A 25,848-nucleotide genomic window follows, 5' to 3' on the forward strand; every position below is an offset into this window, starting at 1 on the left:
TACCTAGGCATGACCGCAGCCTCTATTCTCTTGTGCGTCCCTGGCCTCTCTGCACAGGGTGTCAGGGACTAGGAGCTGTTTCATATCTCTTTTTGTTTGAATCTCCATCACAGCCCTCCAAATCTCCTCCTTTGTTCCTTGCCTTTGACATTTCTGCTTGTTTTTACACCATCAATCTCCTTTCCTCTGCCTCCCAGGAGCCACTTCTTGATTCTCTCAAAAGCAGGTGTTAGAGTGTCTTCTATTCAAAGAAAAACCCAAAATGCCCTCACAAGGTGAAGTTAGACCAAGAAAACCTTTCAGATCTTCTCAGTTAGGTTGTTTTTTTTTTCCATCTCAGCTGTAAAGTTTTGGAAATATTATTGAAGTAATGTTGTATAATTAGAAGGCAGTAAGAAGGACTAAATAGTTCTGAGGATAAATTTGGTTTTGAGATTAAGCAGATTTGCAGTACACCAGGAACTCTAAAAAGGGTATATATACACATACATGTATTGTCATAGGAAGGAGACCCGGACACCAGGTGGTTCATCACAGGTCCAGTTTATTGAAGAAAGCATCAAACACTTAAACAGCAAATAATAAGCTTATGAATATTCTGTAAGCCAGGCAATCTATTGGTTAAACTATACCATGAACTCTTCCTCATTCCTTAGGGGTTACAGCTCTCTTTTCTCATGTCTCTTTCACTATTTGTTATTATACTACAGCTAGGCCCAAGGACATGCTATCTAGCAGGTGCCGAACTTGGAATTAGCCACGGTTTTGTATTTTTCCCGTCTCTAGCAGCTAAATTCCCAACAATGTATAAATGTATGTGTGTGTGTGTATATTTGCAGCCTGTGATGATGTAGATGATTTTTCTGTATTTGAAAACAGCGGGAATCAAAAGCTAGATCCTTGTGTTCCATCCTTCTACTTTACGATTTGCACACTGAGGAAGAATTTTGCAAATCTAATGGAAAGACTGATACTTTCAAAGAGAATTCTTTAAGAGACAAGACACATAATTAACTATTAAGATTATTAAGATCATTATTAAGATCCATTCAGAAAGTGAAGGATCTTGTACTTACATAGTAAAGTCAGACACAAAAAAAGTGCAAAATTTGTTTGGTTAGAGGCCAGCTTGGTCTGTTCCAAGGTAGGTAAAATATATTAAAACTGTCTTCTAAAAGTTCCCTTATATTTTAAACAAGCACTTTGAACAGAATTTCTATTTACATTTTCAACAAAAGCTTAAATGTAGTAAAACAATGGGACAATTTGTACCATGATCTGTAGAACAACTATATCTGATGAAACTGTGGTTGCATTTATAAGGACCAAAGACAATTCATGGGAAAGAAGATTTATAAGTGCTGTTATCAGTACACTTAGTATGTCCTTTGATTAACATCTTATTGGATGACTTATAATAATGTTAGCTAGAGGCAAATAATTAGCTTTATAGTTGAAAAAAAAGTGTCAGATATCATTTTGTACAGCTGAGTAAGCTGACTGCTGGTTCCCTTGGGCCTGTCACTAATGAGTATTTTGCCACTGTGACTATGCAAGTGGACTCCAGTCCATGCAGAAATAGCAGGAAGAATTGTGTCAGGCTCACCACAAGCTGCTCGGGAAGTAACATCAAGAGATGACATATTTACTGTTTTCTCTCTTACAAATCAAAGAAGGCATTTTTCATAGAACTGTTCAACTAGTAAAAAGCAAATGATCCAGTATTTTCCCAAATTTTTAATCTCATTTTTAGAAGGAGGAGGTGACCAGGGCACATCAGGCTGGCCATGTGAAGGCTGAGCAATCTCTTTGTCTCTTTAATGGGTGTCAGAGAAGACATAAATGCATCTAGAGATGACCCCCATTTTTCATTCTCAGTCAAGAAGAACTGAGCAAAGGCATCTGTTTCCCTTGAGATCTATTGCTGGAAATGGAGGAATTCAGCATTGATACCCAGAAGGAGATCAACATTTATGCTGTCTTGGAGACAGACAGGACAGCAACACAGAATTAGTTGCAGCTCAAGTTATTTGGGACAGCCCTTTTAGCTGAGCCGAGAGTAGTGGCTTCTTGGAGATAAGTTGTTGTCAGGCTATGTCTGGAAAATGAACATATTTTCACCACTTTCTGTTTTATGTGGTTGGGTTTTCAGAATTGTATGTTATAATGCTTTCCCTTTCTAGTGCATTAAAAAATGCAAGGGAGATCTTGGTTGATGATTTTTAAAATCCCAACATCTTTCAGGCACCTGTGTTGTTCCTTTTTATTTGGGAACCTATCTTGACTCTAAGAACAGTTTATACTGAATTCCTACCTTATGAGTTTCATAACCCACAAATCCTCATCCTAATTTAATATGTCTTCTTTTTTTTATCAGTGAATTCTGTTTGGATGATGAACTGATTAGAAAAAAAAATCTGCCAAGTCATAAATCCAATATTACTCTTACTGCTATCATAAGACCCTTAGATCATTCTCCTATATTATCTAAATTATTATCTACTCTTTTTATCTAAAATTTATATAGGCTCATACGTAACTTTTCCTGCAATGTTCCTCCCTCAGAATGAGAAAGTAAGTGTGATTTGTGCAGTTCCAAAAGAACCCAAATGGATGGACAGATGCTCTGTGAAATGTAAACACCTCTAGGAAGGAGTGAGAGAGGAAATGAGGGAAATGTGCTGCTAGTTTCTCCTTAGTAATTTGTATTGTTTTCCTCAAAGCAAAGTATTCACTGGAAATAATAATAAACAAACAAACAAACAAAATGGAGGTACCTTTCTATTCAGAAGAATAGCATTTGTGTAATTTTAGCATCATTCTGTTATGGCATGCACCAAGTAAGACCTGTGACTTCCCTGTGAAAGTAAGAAAATAAATAGGTGATATTCTCCTCCTTGTGAAATCCTTCTCTACTACCAGTGCATTTTAAATGGAGGAGGTGTGAAGGATAGTCTTTGAAACATAACCAAGTAATATGCCAATAATTTCTGATACCTACTGTCTTCCTTTCAAGTAAAGCTAGTGCTTGCCCATGCTATGATGTGTGAATGGTGTTATAATCAGTCTCAGAATTTTACTGAGTCAGAACCTTTAGAGTGAATGTTGGGCATATGTACCTGTATAAAGTAAAAGTATGTCCTCATTACCCTTATTCATCTCTGATTTACAAAATCCCAAGTCTACAATTACAATTACTAATAAATGACTAATTATAGTTACCAATACAATTACTTCAAGTCCATGTAATCTTTTGCTGAAGTTGAATAATTACTCAGTTTTATCTGTTTGTTTTGTTCATTAAAGATCTGCAATAGTTACTTGAGAAATCAATAGCATTTCTAAAGTCAACATTGTCCTAGGGACAAACATTTATAAAAAGACCCCACGAGAGAAAGTTGATTCTATTGACTTCAGTGGCGACAGGATTTTACCATCTGTATTCTGTGCAAAGTAACAAAAGTTCTTGAAATTTGAAATTCTATGAAAATGTCAATATGGTCCAAAGTTTTGTTTTACATTGCTCTTGGTCATTATTTACTGAAGGAGTGTTTCTGCTCCGAAGTAAACAATAGTATTAATCATTGATAGAGTCTACCTATAAGAGGAAAATGTAGCCATTTTATGAAAGTGTCCTTGTACTACAGAATTTATGTAAAGGGTTCTACTGTAAACAAAAGCTCCAACCTAAATGACATTATCATGGCAAAATTATATTCTTTCAGTTAAACACCCTCCTCAGTGGACCCTGAATTATTCTGTAATGATTCAGCTCTTGCTTATTACTCAATAACTTTTCAACTTGTAAAGAAGATTCCAGCTTGTCAAAGCAAGTACCTAACAGAAGCAGAGGGAGCTCCACTGGAAACACTCCCACTCATAGGTCAACTTTATGCAAGCACCTACTTTTTCCATTTGGCAGATGAGATAGATCTTTCCAGACATGTTGGAGAAAAAGAAGAGTTGCTGCTTGTGCCTTCCTAGGAGACAGAACCATGGGCTCTTCATGTGTCACATCACAGATGTACTATTCACTTTTTGCTTTCCATCTTGCACACGTTTGCAGCTGTGTTCCTCAGGCAGTGGAGCTGGTGTAGACTGGTATGGCAGAACATTGCTGCCCCTTCCTCTCTGAGGTAGGGGTCTCACTGCCCTTGATTTATTTTGACCGAGCTAAGGAGTGCAACACTAAGCTGTCTCCATAGACTTATAGCAGTTCATTTAGCTAAAAATTTAATGACCCTGAAAATGAATATTAAATGTATGAATAACTACTGTTTTTACTGAAGGAATGGGATTTTCAGGTGTTAGTGGTGACAAATCCTTTAACCTCTAAATTGGATGGGCCATTGAAACAGTAAACTGTTGCCTTCTGATATTTATAAATAGAAAGGCAGGTCCAAACAATGCACACTTCTAAAATATCAAATAAAAACTTTAAATATCAGCAGAAAACCTTTCTAGTTACTTTATACTTGAACAGTGCTCTAATTTTTTTTTCTTGAAAATTTTGTATGTTCAACAGGAAATTCATATTGCAACAGGTGTTTGGGCAATACTTTAGTCAGTTTCAACTATATCTTCTTGTTTTAAGTAAAAAATTTCAGTTATAGCCTACTGACTTCAAAGGGCATATTAGATCACCATGCTGTAACAAGGAGAAAACATTTCATGCATTTATAGAATTTTATTTGTATGAGGATTGCATAAAAATATTTACTGTTAGTATATTAGCTTTATAAATTTACATTTAAAAGTCTGAAAGGGTAGTAATATAAGAATGATAGAGAAAGTTTGAAATATCAGTATGTGATTCAAACTGCAATTGGAATCTAATTCCACCTGGCATTAAGAAACAGCTGTTGTTGCTGGTCCCCTTCAAGGAATGGCAGGAGTTCTGAGAAACAGTTTTAGAGGAAAAGCACTTGCCTTGAATAGCTAGACAGAACATTCTTGTAGGCTGAAGAAGTTTTTTTTTTTAAATTATTCCATACTTAGGTAAGGCATAAGTAATTAGAATCATAGAATCAGATTTAAATTAGCTATAGTGTTTGACCACTCCTATGATATAAAATATGTTTCTTTATGGCTAAATAAAATTTCCCCCATTGCTGCCTTGTTTTCTTTCACCATGAAAATCTGGCTGTCATTAAACCTTTCTTGAATGGCTGGAAAGGCAAAAAAAAATACCCCATGGTCTACTCTTTAGGTTAAATAAGTGCTAGCTGTAGCCGCCCCTCATCTGTCACATATCTTTCCCATAAATCAACAAACACTTGTAACTATCCTAATAGTTGTCCATTGGTTTCCTCTGCTTGCTTGACAAAGCAAAATAATTTTTTTTTTTTTGTGAGGGCTCAATAATGGAAATTACATTCCATATGTAGCCTTGCTAGTGCCCAGCAGAGGGGAAAAGCTTCCCTCAACCTGCTGGCTGTGCTCTAATTAATGCAACTGTATATGAGGTTATCCTTCATCACAGCAAGGCTAGACTGATGCACATTCTGTGTGGTGTCAGACCTCATATCCCTCTTGGCAGAGCCGCTTCCTAGTCTGTCTGTCAGTCAGTCAGTCTCTCAGTCGGTCAGACAGTCAGTCACTGTCCTGTACCATTGCATGAGTCATTCACTTCCTCCATCCTTCCTTGTCTCCTGCCCCATGCAGGATTTTGTATTTGCCTTTGTTCACAGATCTTCTGCTAGCCCCCGTTGCTCCAGTTTGGCAGTCCCCCAGACTCCAGAATGGGAGTCATACCCTTGGAATATCAGTTTCTCACATCCTCCAAATTAGGAACATCCGCAGACTTCCAGGACATGTAGGCTCTTCAGATCTTTGATGGGGATGTCACCCTAACATCCTCTGAAATACTCCCTGGAGCAGACATTTTGAACTGTTGAATGGTATCTTTGTGGACCAGTGTCCCAGATAGGGACAGGCTGCACTGGTTCACCCTGTAGTCTGTCCCACTCCTTGGTTTGGGTGCCAGGCTGTTATTGAAGACTGGCAAAATCCATGCTAAGGGGGAGGCAAGCAGCACCTGTGTCATGTGAAGGCAAGGGTGGCCACATGCTCCGTCCTCCGAGCAGGAAGTTCAAAAAAGAAGTGGAAGGTGGGAAACCAATGTGAATTTGGTGTGTGATTAGTCAAAATGATGCTTGTCTGTTGAAATTTCTGTGGGCAGAAGAATTCCTCAAGAATGTCAATGTATGAAAAATCATTTCTGGTTCAGTAAGCAGAGCTGTAAATTAAGAGTGCAGTAAACCAGTGATTAAAAAAACCAAAACCAGAGAAGTGCTGTATAACATTTACAACTGTTCCTGCATTTGCAGTTTTTATTTTTGTCTTCCCTTTGTTTTCACTTTTTATTTTCATTTTTCTATAGGTTTCAAATGAAAGAGGTTCTGTTTAGATATGATGGTGAGTATTACTATTTTTTAAAAATATGATTACAATCAAAATTAGAATACATAGCTACTTTGGTGTCTCTTTATCAAATTTTTATACTTTTATTTGAAAAGATGATAGGATGCTTTAGGTACATGATTCAGTGTTTGGACAATAAGATGGCTATATTTGGTGAATGATTTTCTATGAATTATTACCAATGCAGAATAATTCCAATTCTTAGCATGATGGAATAAAGTCACAATAGAATTAATTTTAAGTGGGATTCAATCAAATGGTTGTAAGAAATCGAGGTATACCCTGGAACTAGATTGTGAAAGGACGTCAGGGAAATAAGATAAATTTTTTTATATTTGAGCACATAACCACATACTGCCATTAAATGAATGGTTTGCTAGAGTTAAATACATTGCAAATAGTGTACTATGCTTGAGAGCTGACTTAGCAAGAGAGGCCAGAAAATAGGTGATTCTGAAAAGTTCAGTGCCTTTTATTCCCTCTTTCCTTGTTTCAGTCTTCACAAAAAAAAAAAAAAAAAAAAAAAAAAAAAAAAAAAAGAAAAAGGAAAAGAAAAAGAAATTAATTATGAATAAAATTTTATTTCTATTATTATTAAGAATTTGTGAGTAGGATCATGAAGAGAAATGGAAAATGACACCTGAAGGAATACCGAGGTAAATTGGAGTATTCATGATGGAACAGCCTAATGAAATTTACCCTTAAAATACTTAACCTACGTAATTTCTCAAACACTAGTGACTAGCAGGATGAGTAAGTTTCCAGAAAACTGGAGAAAGGTAAACACAATGTTCTATCTAAGCAAAAGAGGAAAGGAAAATCTGAGGAATCACAGAAAATTCAGTCCTAATGGCATTTCCAAGACACTGGAACACAGTATTAAACAACACATTTGTGGGCATCAAGAGAATAGTAAGAAGATAAGATTATTTGCACAGGAACACGTCAGAAACAAATCCTATCAAGTTGATCTCATTTCCTTCTGTGACAGCAAGGCAGATACAAGGATGTGTTTTATACAGTGTATCCTCAGTGTAGTCTCACATGACATCCCTAAGCAAGCAAAGTAAATTAAATTCACATAAGGTAGATAGGTACTTGATTGAAAGCAGGACTCTGGGAAGGGTTATTTGCTGCCTGAGAGGGAGAACATCTCAGTGACTTCCAGAATGCTGTCTTCTAGCTCTAGCACTATAAAGCTTTGCTATTAACTCAATGACATGGACAGTAGGCTTACCCAATTTACAGATAATGCCCAATTGGGAGGATTTGCAAGCAACATGGAAGCCAGGATTTTAATTCAGAAAAATTCACTTATATTAAAGGAATGGCTTGAAATAAATATGATACAATTGACTGAAGAAAAATACTAAGAAATGTGATGTGTACAGACAGAAAAAGAATGACAATAATACTGCAGGTTAGAACCTGAGGATTATAGGGGAGGAAAAACTGAGTCTGAGTAGAAGAGGTGATGCTTTCAGGGAGATGTTGAAAGGAATGCTTATAATATGCTGAAGATAATTACTCTTTTTGTCACTATTAGTGCAAAATCAGTGGCATAAGATGTGGGAAACAAATGGGAGATTTAGAAAAGATGTAAAGGCTTCAGCATTTTCACACAGAAGATAAAGACATAAGAAATAAGGATAGAGTAGAGGCACAGCAGTTTCTCTCTTCATAATGGACTATTATAAAGGGATATTAGTCACTTTTTCATCTTTCCTATGAGTAGGAGAAAAAGAGATGGGTCTAAATTTCAGGGAGAGAGATTTACTTTGAATTTGAACAGTTACAGCTCTGTGAAAATTTAAGTCGCAAAAGCAGTTTGCCTGAGGCTGCTGCAAAGACAGGCAAGCTTCTCACAAGATAAATCTGATCTGCCAGCTCTCTCTTCTCCCGCAACTATAGGACAAAGCAGATGTCTGAATATATCTTTTAGGTTGTTTTTTTTTTTTTTTTTCTGTGAAACTATGAATTCTATTTGTTAGCCAGATCATCAGGTTGTATAAATTAAGAAAACTAAGTGACCTCAGTGTGTGTTATGCATCTTACTAATCTGTATTTTTGACAAATTGTGTTCATACGAAAATCCTTCTTTTGCAGCCCCAAATTAGGATCAAGAGCAAAAACTGAATTTGAAGCCTCTTTCTATATTAAGAAGAAATCCACAGCACCGGTCTTATTTAAAGCACCATTAAAAAAATTGCTTATGGTATGCTAGTTGGAAGGCAGTAATAACAATGAAATATTCTTTCAAGAAATAATCTTATGTACTAGCATAATTAACCCCAGAGATACGCACATGAATATGCCATTTCTTGAAGTGCTTGCTGATTTAAGAGATGCCCAATATAACACAGCATATTTTCTTTAGAAATAATATAAATGTTGAAATTAAATAAAGCTGTATTTTTGATGCAAAATGATCTTTGTGATTCTTGTTTTTACTCCTGTAAATCTGGCTCCATGGGTTTCAATGGCTGAGAAGAAATGCCACCATTGCTGGGAAAGGAATGCTCCTGTGTGCTTTACCTTGGTCACGTTTTGCCACCACACAGACACTTGCGCTTTGTGAAGTAGTCCAAGTGGGATTATTCATGTTGGCATCAGCATCCACAGCAGTCAGTAGTGAACATGCACAGTGATTTTCCCCTGCCATGCAATAATTCATAGCTCCTGTGACCCTGCCAGGTGCAGAGTGCAGGCAGAATTACCCTCTGCACTCCTGGAACAGCAGGAAGAAATGCTGCTTTCCACTTTATGCTGTTGGCTTTTTGATCTTGTGCTGCTTCCACATGATGTTGTACAGGCCTGGATCTTAAAGATTTTGCTTTCAAAATGAATTATGAAAGGGTAAGGAAGCTGGTTGCCTATGCTTGCATGAGCTACCTGAGTTCTCCCCAGTGTCTTGGTCCTTTGAACCCCAAGTCACCCCTCAGGCGACTCTGACAACACGCTCAGGACCTTTGCATCACAGCCCTGTCCCAGAGTGCAGGAGATTTTATCTCATGATGAATTGTGATAAAGTCTGATAATTTCATGAGAATCCGCCTGTTTTCATTAAAATTAATGTGATGAAATATTTTATGAAATACTACCATAAGGAAAACTATTAAAATTAAAACCAGCTTAAGTGGAATAGTCCATAGGCTACTCAGCCTTTTGCCCTATTGGAACTGATGTAACTTCAATCCAGCCTGCTTTTAAGCTGTTGGACTCTGTAGCTATGAAAACTGAAGAAAAGGGCAGCAATTAGTGAGTATTTCTCTCTATAGATAATATATAAATTTTTAAGAATATTGTGGAAAGATTGCTACACATTTAAGGGTGGTGTTTTTTGTATTAGTTTCTTTCTCAATGGAAAAATAACAGTACTTAACTGTATAGATCTTGTGAATGACATACCTATTAACCAGGTGGTGGAAAAAACTCATCTCAGTGAGTTCAAGAGTTTGTGGGGACAGAAATCCACATGTACAAATAGAACAAAAAAGTATAGAAAAATTTTAAAAATAGATAAAAATTCATACTTATAAAACCATCTATCACTATAAATGTGTTAAAAATACTGTAGGAGCTATAATAGATCTACCCACTAAGGACCTAATCGTATTTCTTGGTTTCAATAAAGCACTGAAGTGGGAAAAATTAATACTTAAAGCCATGTGATCTGTGTGATTCTCAAAAGCCTTAGTCTGTTTTCCTGCTCATTTTTTCCCAAGACATTTGTTTTATTCTGAATTTGTTCCAACCCCAGATTTCTTTTCCTCTTGAATTTCAGTTTTATAGAGCCCAAATCCAGTCTAGCATGTCTAGCTGAGACAATTGTTCACATGGCTTACATTTAAGTTTAAATTAACCCATGAGATAGACTGAAAGGTGAAAGGAACACAAGCAAGAGAAGGAACTACTGGGATCAGAGGAAGAACAAAGGAGAAATCCTTTTGCTTACCTCTGGGTTTGTGATTTTGTTCATCTGTGTGTACTTTAAGAAAGAGTTTCCCTCTTTGTTCAAAAGCTTCCATCTATGAATGAAAAATGAGATTATATTGGCAATCAGTTTCTAGAAATTGTTTCCTGGGAAACCAATGGAAAAAGTATTAAGAAAAAAAATCTTTAAGGAGAGATTATAAAGAGCAAAACAACATGAAAAGTGATTGCCTTTTCTGTAGTACTGAAAGACTAATGGATGCTGCTCATTCAATAGTGTAATATATTTAGTCCAGGTTCTGATGCCTTACCCTGATTTTAGTGATGATGTTCTGGTAAAATACACATTCCCAACAGGATCACATTGGCTGCATATCTTTACTGAGGGCTTATGATCCCCTTTTTGCCTCAACTTCTCTTGCGGTCTGACATGCCATGTTCACCCCCCTCTGTGCCTGCTTGAGGTGTTTCTTTTGTTGCTCTGTGCTACAACTCAAGCTATCAAGAAAATGACTTATTTAAGTTGGCCCAAGTGGTCAGAAGGGAAATTTGTCCAGCACAAGAGGTGCATTTGGACAATTACATACTTGAGAAAATCTGGATGCGGCATCAGAATAAGGACAGCCTTTGGTCCCAGGGTTCAATGGCTGGCATCCAAAGCCTGGTTTGGTATGGCACAGATCTGTGCTCTGGACTCAGTTTTAATGAGAAAATTGCTTAAATCTTGGGGAGTTCACAAGCTAAAGCTATGCAAAATGAAAAAGAAACAGCACAGAGAGAAAGATTTTGCTAGGTTGGAAAGATTAGCAACTCAGGGATAGAAAAAGAAAAAAAATCTATACCTTAAAGTTTAAAAAAATCATTGAAAGCAGAGAAAAAAATCATTGAAAGCAGAGAATCAGAAAGTGGCAACAAGGCAACACTGAGAATCAGTCTGTTAAAGGGATTAAGATACAGTCTTTCTAGAAGCAGCTGAGGTGGGGGTGTTTAGCCTGGAGAAAAGGAGGCTCAGGAGAGACCTTATCACTCTCTATGAATACCTGAAAGGAATTTGTGGCCAGGTGGGTGGTCAGTCTCTTCTTCCAAGTAGCAAGTGATAGGATAAGAATGGCCTCAGTTTGTATCAGAGAAGGTTTTTAGATTGAGTGTTAGGAAAACATTTCTTCACTCAAAGGGTGGTCAAGCATTGAAATAGGCTGCTGAGGTTAGTGGTGGATTCACCGTGCCAGGTACTGTTCAATAGGTGTTTGGATGTAGCACTTGGGGACATGTCATAGACTCTGTGATCTTAAATATCTTTTCCAAAATGAATGATCCTATGATTCTAAGTTTCACTGGAGGGATCAGATAGGAGCACACAATTGAGATGAACACCAACATGTGAATAACTTGCTTGCAACACCAGCACAATACTTTCTGAGAGCTCATACTGTCAGTGAAATACAGTACAATGCTTGTCTCCATCTTTGACTGGTTGACGAGACTTGGGATTGGCAAATGCACAGTAAACATCACCTCTCTGAAGCTAAATGCAGCCATGCACAGGTTAATACGTTCACAATAGTCTGCACTGAGGGCATAAGGAAGGTGGCATGTGGTCCATTGAGATGCCAAAATTTCTGCACCTGACTGTGTTTCTTGAGAGGTTCCTATTCAGGTTTGAGCCACAGTGACTGCTGCTACCTGTTCTGTAAGTCCTAGTGAAACACCATTATGGAGAGCTCCTGCAATTGTAGGACTACATGGACACTGTGCTGGTTCATGCACAGGGTCCCCCACTCTTGACAGGCTTCACTGGGCTGAGCCCAGAGTGGGCTGGCCTTACACAGCACAAGAGCAAGGCTGGCAAGAAGAATGAGATGGCACCTGCCTCCTCAAGGCTGACCAAGTGATGCAGCTGGCACAGGAAATATGCATGGTCAATTGCTGTGGTGGGTAGGGCAAAAGGGCTGTGAGGCCATGCCTTTTGCCTGCGGTTGTTGTCTCTAAGCTCTTGGGCATTCATGTGTGTGCATCTCAGTGTGTGAGGAATGGTATTCCTTTGGCACGCATGATTTGGATCAGTTGCTCTTCCTCTGCCTCCAGCCCTAAATCTGTTGATTCAAACATCTGATGAATTGGAAGAACTGGTGTCAGAGACTGTGAAAAACAAGTCACACTGTGACAGGGCGATGAAATCTGTCACATAAGTGACCAATTTTCTGAGTTACATGTAGCTTGGATTAACGTCATAAGACTTGAGATAGGCAGACCTGAAATTTTGGATTAAAATTATCACTGCTTGCTACCACACCAACAACACACAGCAGCGACCTGCAGGCTCTTGCCAACCAGGCACCCCCATTCCTATGCCTGCTGTAAAGATACAGAGAGTAAATTGACAGTGAGAAAATCACTTTAACACACAGCTTGTCTCTGCGTAAACACATCTAGGAGCTAGGCATTCACAGTTTGGGAGGATGGATCCTATTCTACCATTAGTACAAGGTAGAGACAGCACATTGTGGGATAATACTTTTGTTGAAGTAATTTTGCCTGAAAACTTTCACTGCATTGAACCATTAATAAAAAAGAGGAGTAAGCATAAAGTGCTGTGACCAGTAGAAATCCGTGGTGCATTCTGTACCAGGAGTCACCAATTAAATTTCCATTTGAATTCAACAAAATGGATGGATGGTATCTTTGCAGAGTTTAAACTGGAGATAAGCAATTACATGGATTCTCTGATGCATTGAGTTGTGCCTCCTGGCAAATGACTGACCTGGGCTCTGGCATTGTGATTTCTTCCTTAACTGGCCCTTCATTTTCCTGGCAGAAGGTCGTAGTACTGCAATTTCCACTGCACAAGGACTGGCTCCAGTCTGCTTGTGGCATCCAGGAGAAGTGGAGGTATTATGGCTGTCTGATGGGGTGAGCTCAGCTATCCATCCTGGGAGTCATCTTCAGCACCAAGAGTCTTGCCAGCCACTGCTATCCTACACTTCTCTGAAGCTGATGAGATTTTTATGATGCCCAGTAGGCTCAGTCAGAAAAATTAGGACAGCTTTTGAAAGAAAGGCTGTGAAATAACCCTGGTGCAGCTTTAAAGAGATTGGACATTTTAATGTCTTTTTTTTTTTTATTTGTTACTCAATCAATCATTCAGTGCTATTTATATTTGAATTTCTGCCAAACATGTGGTGTTTCCTGAAGCTCAAGAATAAACATCAAGAACTGCTGAAGGAGGAACTAGACAAACATTTTTTGCACTTAACTGTGCCAACTAGAACCAATACTAGGACCCTAACTCAAAAACCTTAGGACAGCTGTTATGCTTGGAACAGGCTAATCTTCAACAGAGAAAAAGGATCACGTCCAGCTGTTTCTAAATTATTACAGATAAGTCAGTGCAAGCGAAGACAGAGCTGCTTGCTTAGAGGGGAAAATGCTAAAAAAATCTATTTGCTGAAGCACAATGGAATAGTTTTGTGGGTTTTTTAAGATTTGATCAGAAACCATCAACTGAGAAAAATGGGTTATATCGACTTTGCTGGAAAACAAAGGGGCTTAGAAATCTAACACCTGTGTAAATGAGCTGAAATGATTTCCATCAAATTCCTTGCCTCTGGTTTATCATCAGCAGGTCTTTAAAGTTAAAATGAGATATGCTTGTTCATTTAATCTGACTGACAGACATTTACCACATATTCTTTCTTATGCTTCCAGAGCAAGGAGATAACTAGATAAAAGTGTTTCTGAAGATTTGTAATACAAAGGAGATTTGAATTTTTCTAATGTCAGTGCAAATCAGAGGTCATTTTCTTGGAGCTGACAGAACTGCACAGATGTAAGGAAAATAAATTAATTGTAATTTCCAGAGAGCACTTCACTGTTTCCATGAATATATCCTTTCTCATCTCCCTTATATTTGTTGCATCATTGCAGTCAGTGACAGAATTAAGGTTGTGCAAATTTTGCTACTATGAACAAAACAAAACCAACCAACCAAACAAACAAGAAAAAAAAGCAGAGCAAATTTGAAGGTTAAGACTTATGTACCATTAATGTGATGGACAGTGATTGCCTGTTGCTGACCTTGGCCTTTCTGATATCCTTCATACAGAAGATTGCCTGCAAGAGAGAAAAATAAAATCGTGTGGTCAGAGGTAATTTTGCTCATCTGCAGCTCCTTAGTTGTGACAAGGACAGTGTAGGAGGCAGGTCCAATAAAAGCACTGCTGCCAAGAAATTGTATTGAAGATTTCAGTCTTCAATAAACGTACACACATTCTGCCTCTTAATGCCTCTGTCATTCATGGCAATGCATCCACACTGGCTGTGCTTTCAAAAGTAGCTGCCCTTCAATGCTGTGCCTTCCCAAGCTCCCCAGCTGAAGTCACAAATGGGAAAACCCCCTTAATTCCCTAGAACACAGCCCACCACCAACTTCTCCATGTTCCTCTCATTTACTAAGAAATGGAGACAGAAGGATGACTGGTTTTTACCTATGCTTGTTCAGCTTTGGGAATTAAAATGTCTTGTTCAGATCTGAAATTGTGTGTGGGGTTTTTTATGTCAGTTAAACCTTATGTGCTATCTCCGGTAGAAACTTCAAAGTTCTTCAGTACTTTTTTCTGAATCTTTTCTTGGAAAGAGTACCACATATATTTCTTTAAGCCCTCTGTTCAAAAACCTGGAGATTACAGATCATGTAGCAAAGGCTGTTAGACTTATCCTTGATATCTGCTTTTTGGTTTTTTGCCTTTTTTTTGGTGAATACATAAATACAGACATTTACTTCTTAAATAGTAATGAGCACTTATTAGTGGGTATTTATTATATTAATTAGAATGACTGCCAAGTTAATTTTGACTACAGAAATGCAAACCTTAAAAGAATAACTTTGAGTAATGTTTTATACTGAATATCACCTGATTTTTTTTTCTGAGTTTGCCCATAGTAAAACGAGTGAAAAAAGTGAAGCATATAAGGCTAAGATAGATCACTGGAAATAAAATTGAAATGGGGGATGCAGGATAAGTTTACTGCAGTGATGTCACCCTACCTATCAGATAGGAAAATTTAGGTGAGATGTTAAAGGTTTTCTAATCATGTGGAGCACATGCTGGTTATGGGAACATAAAAAGAAAGAGAGCTTCCTTTGACACCATGTACTCATTCCTCACATTGTTTTGATTTTAGAAGTCTGAAGTAGAGAAGTAAAATACTGGATCACGTATATTTTGTATATGTTGAAACTTTGCTATAAACTTTCTCACTTGCAAGAGATCACACCGAAGTTTCATAATGACGAATACATAGTTGTGTCTCTGTTTCCAGTACCTCTGTATCTTGGACAAATAAATCTGTTTACAACATATCTGACTAATAATTAACACATGCAGAGTCTTCCTGGAAAACTGTAGTCTGCAGCTTTCTGTTCAGATTTCTTTCTGATTGCTGACTGGAGGTACTACCTCTAGAGTAAATGAACATTTGCTGAGAAAGTGAAAGACAAAAAGTCTCAAAAAAGGCTTCTAGAGGCACAAGAATGTGGCACAAAATTCAGATATTGCTCTTATATTGCATTGCCAGTGAAGTTTCAACAACAAAACGTCTTGATTCTAGAAGAAGTTTCCCCCAAGGACTTTACTCTGTAAAAGACAGTGGTTCTGCTAAGTGGAACAGGATTGCAAGGAGTCTGTATCAGGGAAGCTCCTGCAGGATACGAGGCTGTTGCACAGGAAGAGATGATGACTGCAGCTTTACCATTGTCTCCAGAGGAGCTATATGTTACTGTGACCAGTACTGCACCTCGGGCTCTCCTGGGCCTGTAGACTGCTGTACTGACTACTGGGATGTCTGCAACCACCCCGTGGAGCCCACCAGGTCAGAGGAGCCCTGGCCACCTCCAGCATGGGGTAAGTGGAGAGAAAATGTGCAGCTGGCTTTAGCGCATCGCAGTGAAAATATACATAGAAGTAAAATCCTGAAAAATTGACTGAAGTCATAGTGGACAAAGACGCTGAGCATGAAACTGGAGTGAGAATTACACTTGATGTTATTTCTTTGTCTCTAGGACATTAGCATTGATTAGATTGTGTTTCTCTTGGACAGAACCTCTTTTTTATTTGAATCTTGTCAAAGAACCTCATTGGGTCAAAATTAGTGTAAACTGAAAAATTTCAATAGGGTTCCACAGATTAACACGAGATGAACAGCAAGCTCTAAATATTTGTATCCATTAGTACAAACAAATCATCAACAAAACTGCGGGTTATCCTGAATGATACTGCCCTGAGGTATTCTGCAATGCCTTTGACTCCGCACAGCTTTCCTGTAGGACACTTTTTCTGACAAAAGCTCAGGTGCAGGACTAAATGAAGAGATGTGCTTAGAACAAAGAGTAGATGAAGGGATGTGTTATAGCAAGGATTTCTGGCATATTTTAGTTTCTTACTTTTTACTTTGCAGTGCAAGTCCCTCCAGGACTACTCTAATTATTTTTAGCACTAAAGATTGCAAAAAAAAAAGATTTTTTTCAAACATCTGGTCCTCCCTTGGCTTGTGGATAGGCCAAATCTCTGATGGTGGAGAAAATTTGGTATTCTCTACGTCTTTAGCCAGATTTGGTGTAGCTTCTTACTGTCAGTACACCAAATCTGGCCAAAGATGTAGAGAATGTACCAAAGTTTCAAAAGCCTAAAATCAATAAATTACTACTGTGATTTTTTTAAAATTAACTGTCTCTTTTCAATAACTTTGCTGCTTGCAGTTCAGCCCTTAGAACACAAGCTCTTCAGGAGGCTGTGCTCTTAGGTGTGTAGCCAAAATCTGATAAGTGGGAGTGACAGAAATGCTGCAAAATTTGATTTTCCAAAGTGTTTCTAACCATTTAAAAGAATTTTCTAAGGCTCTATGTAAATAAAGACATTTATTTTCATTTTTATTTGCTGCAGTGATGTATATTATTTTTGATGTGTGGTTTTTGTTGTAAGCTCTGCTTAAACATGTAGTTGTATTTCTGCCTAGATCTGAGAGGTGGTGGGCCTACTTTGGCAAACTGTCCCATAGAATTGAATCATTACAAAACCTGCAGCAGTTTGCCACATGGTCACTGCCACAAGTCCACCTCTAAAAAGCAGAAGTGTAACAGAAGGTTTAGATAAGGGAATAGGTGAGGGGTAATCTTTTTACTGCTTTCTTAATCAATTTTTTTGCATTTGTGATCACTGTTTGCAACTCCTAACATACCTGCCAGGGGTAGTAATTATGTTTTAAGTACCTTTACTTGTCCTATAAATGAGCTTATACTATTTTTAATATGTCATCTTTAAAAAGATGGAAAGTCTGAATTTTTTTAAAATCTCTTTATTGGATATTCATTATGTAAGTAATTTAGAGGGTAAAAGATGAATAATACAGCCAAAATTAAGCAGGAGAAAAAAGGTAACAAACAAAACCATCTCTAAAGAATCTTTATAAAACTGGAATGTCTGAGGAATTGGAATGAAAAAAAAGAGAAACAAGTAGGAATAAATGCCTGAAGATTAAGAAAATTAGGAAGCATCATTAGAAGTGACATAAGTATGCTAGCTGACTTTTAGCAAATGAGACTACACTTCTGTCTTAGGCTAAAAATTATTTAAGGACTTGAAGACCACATGTGCCAAAGTACTTTTTACCTGGAAGGGCTTGATCTTTTGGTTGCCAGAGGTTTTTCTCTCAGAGCCTCCTGAGTCATAGTTCTTTAAATAAACCAATAAAGTGAAGTGTTTTACATGGGCTGGAATGTACAGCAATAAAACTGCTCAGTGGTTTATTTCAGGATCCCCACATATTCACTGAGAGGCTACAGCAGAAACACTGTGACTTCTTGCATGTGTGTGCACCATGCTGGGGGTTAGTATTGATTTAATTGTGTGGAATTGCTTTGACTCTGCCTTCATAAACCCAGCCTTCAGTTTGTTTCTATGGCTTTCATGTGTAGTTTCAGAAGAAACTGCGCATTCCTGCCTTAAATACCAAATAGAAGTTCAGGGTCTTTTTATTATAGTCATATTTTAAATGCTGTTGTTAGAAGAACTTTTTGAGTTTTATTTCAGGACTTTATTTATTATTTATTGCATATCTTTGTTTCAGTTATTCTGATGGTACAAAAAGCCCCGTGACAGCCCACATACTGGGTCTCACTCTGTTGGGGGTGTAAAAGTGATATCCACTGAGTTTGCTGATTTCTTTTACATGACAGATGTGATCTGACCTACAAGGGAGTAAACCTAGAGATATTTCACTGACAGAAGTACTCACACCAATGCTGGGGACAAATTAAATAAGAATCATTAAGGGTATATGAATGTTGGACCGTGAGGGAAGTCTCTATTTCTCAAATTTTCTTCTTTCCAGTAATGATTTTCACATCATAAAATCTCATTCACAAAGTCATCAAGCTGCATCTTCAAATTAATTAATTTCCTACTTAATGTATTAATATTCTAACCTAATACATTCAGAGCCAGACAGCCTCACTGTATTCTCATGTGTCCTTTAGCTTAGAAAACTCTGTTGTCTCACTGATGCCTCAGGCAGTACTCCTGGCCCACAAAATATTAACTTGGTTAGGTTAAAGAAACTGCATAGTGTTAATTTTCAGTTCCCTAAGCATACATCATTGTAAAGCTGCTTCTGTACTAGTCCAGGTTTGCATTTTATCTTGGGCACAGGCAGTGAGCCCTGCCAGCAGAGCTCCAATGAGGGGCTGTTCCATCTCTCAAGTGCTGCATCAATACTTCTCTTGATACTTTTGAAATAACTTGCTTGATCCTCCTTCCAGATACTGTCTGATGCTGACTTAGTCACATACTGTGACAAATGATGGCGTTTTGGTAATTTGCTTTGATTATTCTGTGAAAAGTACCTCAGCTCTTAGCTGAAGTTGGATTACAGCAGACACTTTGGGCCTCAGACTGCCTCAGCAGGATCTATTTTACCTGTGCTAGCTCCCATAGCCTGCTGAATTAACAGCAGGGAAATAACGGCATTTATAGTTAATACTCACTTAATAATCATCTCTAGTTCCCTTTTGCACTTTGTTATGTAATCATATAGGGCTCAGAGTGCATTTCTGTCCTGGCAAGGAAGGAGGTGCAGGCCGCTGAGGGCGGGGTGTGTGTGTGCCCGCGCAGCCAAACCCCAGCCCTGGCCATGAGAGGGGCATGGCCTCCCTCATACTCCTCACGGGGAAAAACAGGGTATCATGCCAATTTGCAAGTCAACACCATATTAGAGCTTCTTGCAAATGGAGGAAAAGATCAGTCTGCCTTGGGCTGGATAGGCTGCCAATCTCACTCTCCTGACTTGGACTCTGCGTCCTCCAAAAAGCGGCAAAATCAGAGGAAGTTGGAAGTCCCAAAAGCTGATGTAATCCAGCCTGAATCACCAGCTGATGCATGGCGTATCACACCTCATGGGAGATGTGGGGGCCAGCTGTAAGAATCCAGACTGTTCAGGTCCAATCCTGCTAGCCATGGACCCCAGCCCACACCATCTTACATGGACAAAGGCAAAAGATGAGAAGTGTTCTTCTCCACGTGGAGACAAAAGTCCTAAATTTATTTCCTTGACAGGAGACACCTGATTATCCAAGTGACCTCCCAGGTGAAGAAAAAGAGAGTGATGCCTCATGGCGGGAGACTTTTAAACCTGGGGGAATGGGGGGTGGAGGAAGAGGACCACAGCCAAGGGGATACACGTGAGGAAGGGGCGAGGGAGGAGTAAACCTGGGACAAAGCAGTTTAGTGCAAGTCCAGGCCCTCTCAGCAGGGGAAGAAGCATGGTGTCTGTAGGCTCAGCTGTCAGAACAGGCTGGAAACACAGACCCGTGTGATAAATGCATGGTGCTTGCTCCTGACTCACTCCGTGCAGGCCTTCCAGATCGTGCTTCCACTGAAGCTTTGACAATCAGATGCACTGATGAAACAATTTATGTGGGAGATACTGAAACACACACAAAACCTTTTCTCGGTGAAGTGTTACCAAATAAAAAAAAATGAGAGGGATGTATTTTTTTGGAGAACTCATCCCTCAATTTATGTTTCATGGTGGGTTTTGGAGGGTGCATGAAACATACATTTGCCTTGAAGTGCAATTGATCTGTCTGTTTTTCAAAGAGGAATTAATCTGGCAAGGAAAAACAGTTTATTACAATACTTTTGGAGTATTCACTAGTTTTTTGAATTCTATACCTGTAAAAACCTATTTCTAATTTAATTGTCAATTAGAAAATAACCTTTATTATAAATATTTTCTTTTTAATATTGGAAAATAACTTTATTTGAAGAATTTTTTATTTATATGTAAGATAGTAATTCTTCAGTGGGTGTTTTGAATCTGATGCTGAATTTATTTACTATGAAGGATATTTTCTAAAAAAATAAAATACATTTAACTGCCTTCATTACTTGGAAGAAACTGGAACCATATTGCTGACTTTCAACTAAATAATTCAAGCATACTGCATAAAACTAATTAATACAATAGTAGCAAGAGTTTTCAGTAATTCACTTGAAGAATTATTTTATTTTCACACATCTATATGTTATGTTGGCAGGTTGTTATAAAGATGGCCGATATTACGGAGAAGGAACAATAATTAAAGACAACTGCAATTCCTGGTAATGTTTCAGAGAACTGCAAATTGAATTTTATCTAGCATATGTCATGAAACAGGAATTAAGGTAGAGAGCATCTTTAAATTCATATTAAACATGTAATCAAATCAAAATGGCTGCAAAAGTAGTGCTAAGTACTGAGGTTTTGTGGAGGCAGATTAAAGTCAATTTAGAAGAACAGCAAGAGGAAAAGTGGAATTTCTAATCAAGATATGAGTATTAGACTATTCAAATCTCTTCCTCACGGGCCTAATTCTGTTCCTGGCTCAGTCAAACCTAAATTGAAATGGTTTCAGTCTAGTCCTGGGCATTGACCTGAATGTAGATCAAACAAATATAACAAATATCATTAAATTTTATTGAATCCTTCCTCGGTGTTTTTTATTTTTCTTTAATGAGTTATGAGAACTTATATTAACCTGTAAGGAAAGTGTATATATATATATATATACACACACACATATATATATATATATGTGGAACGAGTGAATTGTTTGAGCACCCCTTTCTCTGCCTTGGGACAGAAGCAGACAGTGCAGGCAGGGGAGCTTTGCTGTCAGCCCTGGCACTTGGCTGCCTGGGCTTTGCCTCTCCAAAAACCAGCCCTACCCTGGAGTGTGAATCCCAGGGCACCAGCCCCAAACAGGGCTGGAATTCCCACTGTGCTGACTTTAGCTCAGGGTCCTGGGAGCACAATGTCTGGGGCCACAAAACCCTTTCTGAGTTTCCAGAGTAAAACTTCCTCAAAACATAACATTTTTTCAGGAATTCAGCAACAACATTACATTCCCTGGTTTGGCCTCACAAAGATGGAAGCAAAATGTTTCAGATATGACCTTTCTCACAAACTGTAAACCTTCCCACCTTGTTCCAACTCGTTAGATAGTGAAGGAGGAAGAAATGATGCTATGTTTTCATAAAATCTCTGTGACAATTATACTGTTTACACCTTTTTCCCCTCCATCTGCCTTCTGCTGTTAAAGTGCATATTTTTTCTTTGACAATTCTTTTTTTTGTTTAACAACATTCTTGTCCTTTCAGCAAATGTTTCAACAGTCTCTGGAAATGTTCAACAGATGTATGCCTTGTTCGCCAAGACTTAATTCAGCACATCAATTCGGGAGATTTTGGGTGAGAACCCTTTTATTTTAAAGTTTTGTTATGCACTACAGTATTGCTCATTCTGTGTATGTGCAAATTACAAGGTATGCAGTCTTCCCCACCCCTTCTTTCTCCAAATACGTTACAGCAATTTGACAGTAAGTATGCATTTATGAAACTTTCCAAATCACTGGCAGATTATAAAGCTGTAAATGGAAAGATACTGAACATCTCATGCTGGTAAGAGAACATCCCCTGTAAACATCTATCTAAAATATTGTCCAAATTTAGAACAATTTCTTTTCTCTCAAAACAAGATTTGCATCATCTTCCCCTATTCTTCACTGTGTTTATTACTTGGGATAGATATTTAAAGTAATTTTTTTCCTGCTCCCTTCAGAGCACTGTTCCATGTAACACTGGAAGTGGAGAAGATGGGTGAAATGGGGATCAAATTATCAGAACTTGGGGGGCTTGGTGTTTTTCTTATTAACAATCTCATTCCTGTGGTCAGTGCACAGAGATTTGGGACCTCAGTACTGTATCTGTGCCTTGGCAGCCTGCTGGCTCTTTACAGAAAGAGATACATGGGCAGCCTCCTAGGATCTGGGGCGCCAATTCATCAATGAAGCCTGCCCAGATTTTAAGCTATCAGGAGTGCTGAAACATTTTGTACTTCATGGGAGGCATTTAAAGCAACTGAATTAAGATAAAATCCAAGTTAGGCCCTGGAGCCTGAACCTATCTCTTGTCAGTTATGATCCTCGAGATTTATCACAGGGTGACAGGTGAGATATGATTCAACTTCTCCATGTGCTTGCACTTTTCATTGACCACAGCGAGACCAAGAGACTTTTTTGGGCAGTAGGAATCCCACTCCTTGTTCTTACAAAAGCAAGTAAGAAACTGGCAAAGAGAATGCTCTCTCCCCTGTCACTCAGCCCTTATCCAGTAGTAAATTTCAGTGTGTTCCAAATGTGTATGGCTGCAAGGGTGGTTTTCTTTGTGTTGTGCATATAGTTTGCACATCAACATTGCAATCTGAGTTGGGTCCACCTGAGAGTAGCAAGGGAATACTTAGAGAATCATGGGGAGCCCTTTCTCTCACAGTGGCTATTGGTATAAAACTAGGGCAGAAGGTGTCAGCTGGGCTTTATGCACTGCAACTCACAACATGAGGCTGCTAGTTCTCTGTGGGAATCTGGGCTGGAGCATGATTTGAGCATAAGTGCAAGAGAACAGCAATGAGTGTCTCGTTTGCCAGTACTGCTCTGAAGGATTGCACACTCGTGTCCTGCAGGGTGATGTGATGCTGACCCCAAATCACCACTATTCATATAATGCTGTGTTGCTCCATCCTGCACTTATCTGCAGCAGAAAAGCCCACAGAAAATATTTTCTCATACATATTGAATGCAAGTTTTTGAAATGCAATTTCAAAAATTTATTTCTGGATGCTTTTGCTGTTGTACTCTTAAATGAGCAATGTGTTAATATGAGTGTTATCTCTAACCTGGGTCTTGCTTTTTGGCTTCATGTGTGAGGAAGATGGAAAGCTGACAGCTACAGTCAGTTCTGGGGAATGACAGTGGAAGAAGGTTTCAAAAAGCGTCTGGGCACCTTCCCTCCATCTCATTCTTTGCTGAATATGAGAGAAGCTCCTGTAAGTGTCATGTACACTTGTTAATTGTTAAATAACTTTATCACATAGAAAAATAAATGTGGACAATTATAAGAGTATGATTCAGGGTTTTGTCACTCAATGTTTCCATGTTGAATATGGTGTTCCTGGAACAGTTCTATAAGTCATAGAATGTCGGGCCCTATTTACGGAAATCAAACAAGAAGGAACAAAAGAAAATCCTAATCACTGTGAAGCTCTGCAGCAATATTAATTTATCATTGTAGTTCACTTCCTTAAGAGGGCTCCATATTCATTCTCTCCATTTGCTAATCATTGCACACACAGCTGTAACCACCGAAAAATACATCTGGGCATAGTTCATTAGTGCAAACAGCTGAGTCTAAACAGCAATCTTTGACAGAAGCTGTGAAAGCTTTTTTCAGGTTTTGAACAAATGGACAGAAAAATTACGGGAATCATTGCAAAATAAAATTGTTCTCTACTACCAGCTTTCTAAATCCCTTGGCCATGACAATTTTTGTGACAGCTAAATTAAATTTCCTATCATTTATTTATGCTGAAATTAGTTTGGCATCAAAGCAAATATACTTTAAGTTATGTACGTTGGTTAAGCAATTTAAGAAAAATACAAGTTCTTGAATCCAGAGTGATTTTTCCAATGCTTTGGATCAGTTAGTTAGTTTCTTTCTGAGAGAACACAATTTATGGAGTTCGCAGACCAAAAAACCCTACCTAACTAGCTCACCAGAGTGAAATTAGAAGTGAAAGTATAAACAGATAGATCCAAGGTTTGCAAAAGTGTTAAGTATAAAAGGTGTTTATCTTTGCCTTCAATATAGCTCAGGCAAGTGATGCCTTTTCGTTATCTATTAGAAGTCAATTGCTGATGCTTTTTTATGTGTTGTGATATTTCTACAATCAAAAGAAAACTTTCCAAACAATATTAAAGGTGATAATATAAAGAGCACATCTTTAATGAAAGCTTTCAGGTGCACAAAATGTCTGGGGCACACCTGATATGGGATTTCCACAAATTTTGTAAGTTTAATTAATTAAGATATCCAGCAAGTACATCCTATAGGAGACCAGTTGCTCTGGTAACCACCCTTGGGCCTGACCCTCAGTGTCTCTCCAAGGGGTTCTCAGCTCTATATTTTGTTATGTCTCCTGTGTGCTGGTGCAAAACAGGACGTTCTTGCTAGAAGTGCTTTTCTTGAAATAATACTATTTATTTAAACAGAATTTCAAGAACGTGGCATAAATGTGTGAGAAAGGATGATCTACTGTTCTGAAGTGTGAGAAAGCATGAAAAATTATACAGCTGCATACTAAAAATCTACAAAGCTGCAAATATATATATATATATATATATACACACATACATACATACATACATATTTAAAACTAAAAATCTTTAGGGATCAGTGGCAGAAGGATTTCCACATGATAGAAGGCCTTGTGGTGACAGATTCAGAGTGCATAGCTGCCTCTTGAATGGGTTTTGGGGAAAGAGAGCATGGCCTCTGCAAAAATTTGAGCAGTCATAACCCTTTTGCTTGATTCAGACCATTTTTGGTTACACACAATGACAGCTCCCTGCAGCAGCAGAGTAAGGCATTGTGTTCTGGCCCAGATTGGCCAACTCAATCAAAATTAAACTCTGAAGGGTTGCCAGAGCAAGAATTGGACAGGAATTAAACTTTGGAGTTTTGCCTTGTAGGATTTTCTGGACTACTCTTTGCAGCCAAAAAAGGATCATTTGACTTGAAGATGGCAGGTCAAAATAAGACAGTGGCATAAAAGAATTTAACAAAATTTAGTAGGTGTCTACCTTAAGTTACCAGTGAACTTCACTGAGGCTCAAAAGAGTTGGACTGATTTGTTGTTTTTGGCATTTGCCTTGAGGGATACAGTGTGAAGCTTATATAGCACAGGTAAAAAATGGATTTCATGTCCCCAGCCCAGAGACTGACATCTCCATTGCTAGGTATCTAGCTAGGAAGATGCACCACTAATCCCACCTAGGAAAAGATGAAAGGGGAAGGTTTCAAGAAATTCTTCATGGTACTTCCTTTCCTTTATTCAGTTTGTAGTAGC

General features: G+C 38.3%; 2 protein-coding genes across 3 annotated transcripts in view; both read left to right on the forward strand.

Annotated features, from left to right (window-relative positions):
• MLIP (muscular LMNA interacting protein) overlaps positions 1 to 8,849 on the forward strand; it is a 105,402-nt gene extending 96,553 nt beyond the window's left edge. For both annotated transcript variants that reach the window (XM_059469517.1, XM_059469515.1), the window contains 2 exons: positions 6,383 to 6,417; positions 8,530 to 8,849. In XM_059469517.1, coding sequence (XP_059325500.1) covers positions 6,383 to 6,409 — 27 coding nt within the window. In that variant the 3' untranslated portion in view covers positions 6,410 to 6,417; positions 8,530 to 8,849. The remainder of the gene's footprint in view (positions 1 to 6,382; positions 6,418 to 8,529) is intronic.
• Positions 8,850 to 15,793: 6,944 nt separating this feature from the next.
• Positions 15,794 to 25,848, forward strand: part of TINAG (tubulointerstitial nephritis antigen) — a 39,073-nt gene continuing 29,018 nt past the window's right edge. The window contains exons 1-4 of the mRNA XM_059468500.1: positions 15,794 to 16,256; positions 20,945 to 21,008; positions 22,047 to 22,136; positions 23,655 to 23,769. Coding sequence (XP_059324483.1) covers positions 15,887 to 16,256; positions 20,945 to 21,008; positions 22,047 to 22,136; positions 23,655 to 23,769 — 639 coding nt within the window. The 5' untranslated portion in view covers positions 15,794 to 15,886. The remainder of the gene's footprint in view (positions 16,257 to 20,944; positions 21,009 to 22,046; positions 22,137 to 23,654; positions 23,770 to 25,848) is intronic.

The sequence above is a fragment of the Ammospiza nelsoni genome, chromosome 3 (genome assembly GCF_027579445.1).
Source record: "Ammospiza nelsoni isolate bAmmNel1 chromosome 3, bAmmNel1.pri, whole genome shotgun sequence".
Taxonomy (NCBI): Eukaryota; Metazoa; Chordata; class Aves; order Passeriformes; family Passerellidae; genus Ammospiza; species Ammospiza nelsoni.